This window comes from Poromitra crassiceps (genome assembly GCF_964638095.1).
Source record: "Poromitra crassiceps genome assembly, chromosome: 19".
Lineage (NCBI taxonomy): Eukaryota > Metazoa > Chordata > Actinopteri > Beryciformes > Melamphaidae > Poromitra > Poromitra crassiceps.
The window spans coordinates 3,139,920-3,147,419 of record NC_139646.1 but is presented as its reverse complement, the minus strand read 5'-3'; the positions used below and the strand labels follow the sequence as shown (position 1 = coordinate 3,147,419).

Sequence of the window (7,500 nt, the reverse complement as noted above, 5' to 3'; positions counted from 1 at the left end):
CTCTCACATCCAAATCCCCCTGAGGCTGCGTGGATATGTGTTCATGCATATTTACATATGAATTAGACCATTGACATATGTTCAATATTATTTGGCCAGATAATCTTTGTTATTTGTTTCCACGCAATGTTACATACTTGCATTACTATGCGTGCTGTATGTGCTTGAGTTGATGCATTGTGTTCCAGGATGATGTTATGTTGCCCCAGAGAGTCCGTCTGCAGTATGAGGCCTCTGTCCTCCACCCACACTCTGTAAGTTCCCTCTGTCTCCTGCCCTGCTGCACCTCTCCTTCCCTTATGTTCCCCTCACCTCCTGTGTGTGTGTGTGTGTGCGTGTGTGTGTGTGCGTGTGTGTGTGTGTGTGTGTGTGTGTGTGTGTGTGCGTGTGTGTGTGTGGTGCACGTGTGCATCTGTGTGCGTGCATGCAGATGCAGACACGTGCATGTGTTCAACATCTTTGGAAAATATGAGTAAATGTCATCAAAATGCAAAGTTTTAACACCCTGTGTGTTTGTGCGTGCGTGCGCGCATGTGTGTGTGTGTGCGTGTGTGTGCGTGTGTGTGGCATGCAGAGCTGGTATCCGGTGTTGACGCTCTCTGTGGCCTGCCAGGTCAGGGGTGAAAGGTTGTGTGTGTGGGGGAGGTGAGGGAGACAGGCTGGAGACAGCAGGCTTGCCGCCCTGCACAAACTGCCCCACCCCTTTCTGCACAAACAGCACCGCCCCTTTCTGCACAAACAGCACCGCCCCTTTCTGCACAAACAGCCCCACCCCTTTCTGCACAAACAGCCCGATCTCTTTCTGCACAAACAGCCCCACCCCTTTCTGCACAAACAGCACCGCCCCTTTCTGCACAAACAGCCCCACCCCTTTCTACACAAACAGCCCGATCTCTTTCTGCACAAACAGCACCGCCCCTTTTTACACAAACAGCCCCACCCCTTTCTACACAAACAGCCCGATCTCTTTCTGCACAAACAGCCCCACCCCTTTCTGCACAAACAGCACCGCCCCTTTCTGCACAAACTGCCCCACCCCTTTCTGCACAAACAGCACCGCCCCTTTCTGCACAAACAGCCTGATCTCTTTCTGCACAAACTGCCCCACCCCTTTCTGCACAAACAGCCCCACCCCTTTCTACACAAACAGCCCGATCTCTTTCTGCACAAACAGCACCGCCCCTTTTTACACAAACAGCCCCACCCCTTTCTACACAAACAGCCCGATCTCTTTCTGCACAAACAGCCCCACCCCTTTCTGCACAAACAGCACCGCCCCTTTCTGCACAAACAGCACCGCCCCTTTCTGCACAAACAGCACCGCCCCTTTTTACACAAACAGCCCGATCTCTTTCTGCACAAACAGCACCGCCCCTTTCTGCACAAACAGCACCGCCCCTTTCTGCACAAACAGCACCGCCCCTTTTTACACAAACAGCCCCACCCCTTTCTGCACAAACAGCCCCACCCCTTTCTGCACAAACAGCCTGATCTCTTTCTGCACAAACAGCACCGCCCCTTTCTGCACAAACAGCACCGCCCCTTTTTACACAAACAGCCACACCCCTTTCTGCACAAACAGCACCGCCCCTTTTTACACAAACAGCCCCACCCCTTTCTGCACAAACAGCCCCACCCTTTCTGTACAAACAGCCCCACCCCTTTCTGCACAAACAGCCCCACCCCTTTCTGCACAAACAGCACCGCCCCTTTCTGCACAAACAGCCCCATCTCTTTCTGCACAAACAGCCCCGCCCCTTTCTGCACAAACAGCCCCTCCCCTTTCTGTTGCAGCTAATATTGTTGTTTTCTCTCCTTTTTTTCATATCCTCTGGATGAAAATAAGATCTAACATTGTGTCGTTCAGTTCTGTATAGCCCCTCTGTACTTTCTGTAATTCACTTCGCCTTAGGGCTGCAACTGACGATTATTTTCATTATCGATGAATCTGATGATTATTTTATCAATTAGTCGTTCTATAAAATCTCACAAAATGGTGAAAAATGTCGATGACTTTTAGAGGACATCTTCAGATGTCTTCTTTTGTCCTCCTGACCAACAGTCCACAACCCAAATATAATCACATTTAAGAAGTCGGAATGAGCAATTTTTTGTTTTTGTTTGTTTTAAAAACTAGCCTAAACAATTAATTAATTCGATTATAATTTTTTTTGTTGGCGAATAATTTTCTGTCGATCGAATCATTGGAGCTGTACTTCTCTTCTACATCAAATCCTCTTAAGGTTTCCTGTCCAGCTTTACCCACTGCTCCCCTCTCCTCCCCATTTCCCTTAGATTCCAGGATATCTTAAGTATTCTTGTCTGTTTATCTATAAGGTAACCCAGTTGAAACACACGCACGCACGCACGCACGCACGCACACACACACACACACACACACACACACACACACACTCTAAGGCTGTACATGTGTGTTTTAATGATAGCTGATTGGCTGTGGAGTTCGGCGGATTCCGGAGGGATCTACTGAGCGGTACACTCGCTGGATCAACACAATCACTCAGGACCAGCTCACTACCCAGGTCAGCAGCCCCGCCCCCGCTGTGTGTATGTCCCCGCTGTGTGTGTGTGTGTGTGTGTGTGTATGTCCCTGCTGTGTGTGTGTGTGTGTGTGTGTGTGTGTGTGTGTGTGTGTGTGTGCATGCGTGCGTGCATGCGTGTGTGTGTGTGAGGGGTCATGTGCCAGGCAGTGACTAGGTCATATAGAAACAGGAAGTGTACCTGTGGACCCCAGTTTCCACGGAAACAGGTCAGGATTAGCCGGGGGACGCATCATCACGGTGACCTGACAGGAAGCAGGTCGCACTGCCGTGACGCCGCTGGGGATTGTGGGTAGTGGAAAGTGTTGGCCATGGAAAGATTAATTTAATGCAGACAATGTCTTTATGATGACCAGAAAAGCTTATTGTATGGACTGTTTCTGTGTTAACTGATCATATACTGTAGCAGACTTTTAGATCGACAGTTCTACTAACTCATAGTAGAGACATCTTTGTGTTAAAGATAGCTAATATGTGTAGCACTTAAACATCAATAAATCGTTCATTTTGACACATTACTAATTGTAAAGCAGCCAATCCATCGGTGAGAAAATTGGCAGCTTCTACCAGCACTTAATAGAGAGCCGCAGAAACGAGTCTGGAAATCATCGATGCTAACAGTCCTGGTTTTTCACTGTTTTCACCTGTGGGAGTTTTGAATGGGTTTTTGGCGCGATGCTTCTAATAATCTCTCTGGGCAACGCTGGCTTAATCAAACGCGAACCAGTGTTTAGTAACATCATCTTCACACATGAAGACCACTTTTGGAGTTTTGAAGCTTTTACGTGCCGTTAAAAGGGCGGCTAGCTAGCAAACGGCTAAATGAGACTACACTGTTGAGTCGATGGAGATATATACGTCAATAACGTCATCACTTCAAAGGACGAACACGGAAATTCTCTTTCCCTCACCTGGTTCAGCCCGTTCAGCCCGGGGTAATCAGTGCACATCAACAACAGTCCAAGTTGAGCGCTGACGTGACGTGGAAGCCTATGCGACAGTGTGTAGTTCTGGATTAGCTTAGCTCGAGCTTTTTACTTCTAGGGCTCGCATTTACGCTACAAAACTCATGAAAGTGGTCCTCATGTGTGAAGATTATCCGACGGAACTCTGGTTCGCGTTTGATTAATCTTGCGTTGCCCAGAGACCGTATTTGAAGCATCGCGGCAAAAACCCATTCAAAAATCCCATAGACAGAAACAGTGAAGAACCAGGAAGTCCGGGACTTCCGCGTTCTGACTACAAAAATACGTCATCCCTGCGGCTCTCTATTTCACATTGTGTGCCACCGGATTGGATTTAGTAAGCGCTGGATTGGATTTAGTAAGCGCTGGATTGGATTTAGTAAGCGCTGGATTGGATTTAGTAAGCGCTGGATTGGATTTAGTAAGCGCTGGATTGGATTTAGTAAGCGCTGGATTGGATTTAGTAAGCGCTGGATTGGATTTAGTAAGCGCTGGATTGGATTTAGTAAGCGCTGGATTGGATTTAGTAAGCGCTGGATTGGATTTAGTAAGCGCTGGATTGGATTTAGTAAACGCTGGATTGGATTTAGTAAGCGCTGGATTGGATTTAGTAAGCGCTGGATTGGATTTAGTAAGCGCTGGATTGGATTTAGTAAGCGCTGGATTGGATTTAGTAAGCGCTGGATTGGATTTAGTAAGCGCTGGATTGGATTTAGTAAGCGCTGGATTGGATTTAGTAAGCGCTGGATTGGATTTAGTAAGCGCTGGATTGCTTTGCAGCCAGGGACATTGATTTACCGCACAAGACAGGAAGAGGGCGTTATTCTTCCAGTGCAGTTGAGCTGAAGATTTCACTTTCTGGCAGAGTGAATGTATATTTGCTGTTAAAGGATAAGGCCAGGGGTGTTTAATGCATTGCTTACAGTCAACACATCCTATGATGGTCCAGCAGCTATAGCTGCTAACAGCCCAGGTGTCTGGCTAAACCACAGGAAAGCTATGAGTTCACGTCCGAGGGGAACCACTGGAGGTATTTCTGTTTATCAGTTGCTGTCTGCTGCACAAAACATTGTCACCAAGGATACAAGACAACCTGGACTCTGTCTGGATTCCTCACCCCCCCCTCCCCCTCTCTCTCTCTCTCTCCCTCTCTCTCCCTCTCTCTCTCTCTCTCTCTCTCTCTCTCCCTCTCTCCCTTACCCTCTCTCTCTCTCTCTCTCTCTCTCTCTCTCTGACCCTCTCTCTCTCCCTGACCCTCTCTCTCACACACACTCACTCTCTCTCTCTCTCTCTCTCTCTCTCTCACACACACACACACACACACACACACACACACAACACACCGTCTGCATAACTCCTTAGCCGACATTCCAGGATATTTATATGATATTGAATTTCATGGAGAATGAGATCATACTCAGATTGTGCAGGCGTGCAGACCTCTCTGCCTTCTTCTCTTCTCCTCCCTCTCCTCAGCCTGGTATCCAGACCCATATGAATCACAGTTGTCATCACTCTTCATATGGGTCTGGAGCCACGCCCATCCACGGCGTTTGTTCAGGACAGATGCTGTCCGGGACACCTGATTGGCTGGATCGATGCAGTCGGCGGGACCTTATCAAATCATTAATCGAACGTTACCGATAACGCATTGCAGAGCGCTGCTAGCTAGGCTAGCTAGCTGTTAGCAAGGCTAGCTAGCTGTTAGCATGTTAGTTACGTGGCAGTAAATGCCACTGAATGACCAGTTTGATATAACTGTCAACCAGTCTGAGTCACGCCCTTTCCATGAAGCCCACCAGCTTTGATATCTGTCGACTAGTTGTTGATATTCATAAGAATATTGTGGCGCTAAAATAAAAATTTTATCGATGCGGGCAGACTGTCATGGCGGCTGTTTATGGTAACGGTTTCCAGTATTTCAGACAAAGAGTTTAGCAAAGAGAGAACAGACACACAGAGAGAGAACAGCGCTGCTGTCATTGGGCTGCAGTGGAATAATCGGTGGAACAAGGTATTACCTTCAGTTCTTATCAATTTAAGTTCTTTGGAATCGTCAAAGTAGTTTGATGATTGACACAGACAGCAACCAATCAGTCGGGGCTGAAAAATATGTCACCGAATCAGCGGCGGATAGACAGGCGTCCTGAGCCTAATGAAGGATTCATTTGGGCTGGTTACCAGGCTGGTTACCAGGCTGGTTACCAGGCTGGTTACCAGGCTGGTTACCAGGCTGGTTACCAGGCTCGCCTTTACTGCTGTTTTGGATCAAAATGTAGTGTGTGTGTGTGTCTGTGTCTGTGTCTGTCTGGGTGTGTGTGCGTGTGTGTGTGCGTGTGCGCGTGCGTGTGTGTGTGTGTGTGTGTGTGTGAAGATGATTTGACTGGGAAGCCGGACCATGAATGTTCAGCTGAAGGATGTTAGATACGGTTATCCATAACTTTTTACAACTGGTTACACAACCCCCCCCCCTTCTCTCTCTCTTTCTCTCTCTCTCTCTCTCTCTCTCTCTCTCTCTCTCTCTCTCTCTCTCTCTCTCTCTCTCTCTCTCTCTCTCTCTTCCTCTCTCTCTCTCTCTCTCTCTGTCTCTCTATCTCTCTCTCTCTCTCTCTCTCTCTTTCTGGCTCTCTCTCCCTCTCCGCTGACTTCCCAGAAAGCATTCATATTCATGCTTTTGGCCACAGCTGATATAGGCAAAATGTTGCAATATTACTACTGAAAAGAGAAAAGACATGTGAGACACCCTCCCCCCACCCCCCCCCCCCTCCCCCGTCCGTCCAACACACACACACACACACACACACACACACACACACACACACACACACACACACACACACACACACAGAGTAGATTCTCTCCAGCTGTTGGCCTGGCTGACTCCAGATGTTTTCTCATCTGTGATGCAAATCGGTTATGTAGTAATATTCCACTTAAACTAAACGCACACACACACACACACACACACACACACACACACACACACACAGAGCGTGTGAAAGGCAGAGAGATAGTTGGAGGAAGAAACAGAGCAGCCTAAAATGACCCTGCGATTGAAAACAGCAGAGTCACTGAGACAACACTACTGTTACAAAACACACACACACACACACACACTCACGCAGAGAGAGAGCGCCAAGGAAGAGCCAGAGAGGGCGAGGGAGACAGAGGGGGGCATGTAGTGAGAGAGACCTGCCTGTGAGAGAGACAGAGGGGGGGCATGTGAGGGAGACAGAGGGGGACATGTAGTGAGAGAGACCCTGCCTGTGAGAGAGACAGAGGGGGGCATGTGAGGGAGACAGAGGGGGACATGTAGTGAGAGAGACCTGCCTGTGAGGGAGACAGAGGGGGGGCATGTAGTGAGAGAGACCTGCCTGTGAGAGAGACAGAGGGGGGCATGTGAGGGAGACAGAGGGGGACATGTAGTGAGAGAGACCTGCCTGTGAGGGAGACAGAGGGGGACATGTAGTGAGAGAGACCTGCCTGTGAGGGAGACAGAGGGGGACATGTAGTGAGAGAGACCTGCCTGTGAGGGAGACAGAGGGGGACATGTAGTGAGAGAGACCTGCCTGTGAGGGAGACAGAGGGGGGCATGTAGTGAGAGATACCTGCCTGTGAGAGAGACAGAGGGGGGCATGTGAGGGAGACAGAGGGGGACATGTAGTGAGAGAGACCTGCCTGTGAGGGAGACAGAGGGGGGCATGTAGTGAGAGAGACCTGCCTGTGAGGGAGACAGAGGGGGACATGTAGTGAGAGAGACACTGCCTGTGAGGGAGACAGAGGGGGACATGTAGTGAGAGAGACCTGCCTGTGAGGGAGACAGAGGGGGACATGTAGTGAGAGAGACCTGCCTGTGAGGGAGACAGAGGGGGACATGTAGTGAGAGAGACCTGCCTGTGAGGGAGACAGAGGGGGGCATGTAGTGAGAGAGACCTGCCTGTGAGGGAGACAGAGGGGGGACATGTAGTGAGAGA

General features: G+C 49.2%; 1 protein-coding gene across 1 annotated transcript in view; it reads left to right on the top strand.

Moving 5' to 3' along the window:
- Positions 1-7,500, top strand: part of b3gntl1 (UDP-GlcNAc:betaGal beta-1,3-N-acetylglucosaminyltransferase-like 1) — a gene marked incomplete at its 3' end in the record, with an annotated part of 17,223 nt that overhangs the window by 7,642 nt on the left and 2,081 nt on the right. The window contains exons 5-6 of the mRNA XM_083655275.1: positions 189-254; positions 2,448-2,543. Of these exons, the coding sequence (XP_083511401.1) occupies positions 189-254; positions 2,448-2,543 (162 nt within the window). The remainder of the gene's footprint in view (positions 1-188; positions 255-2,447; positions 2,544-7,500) is intronic.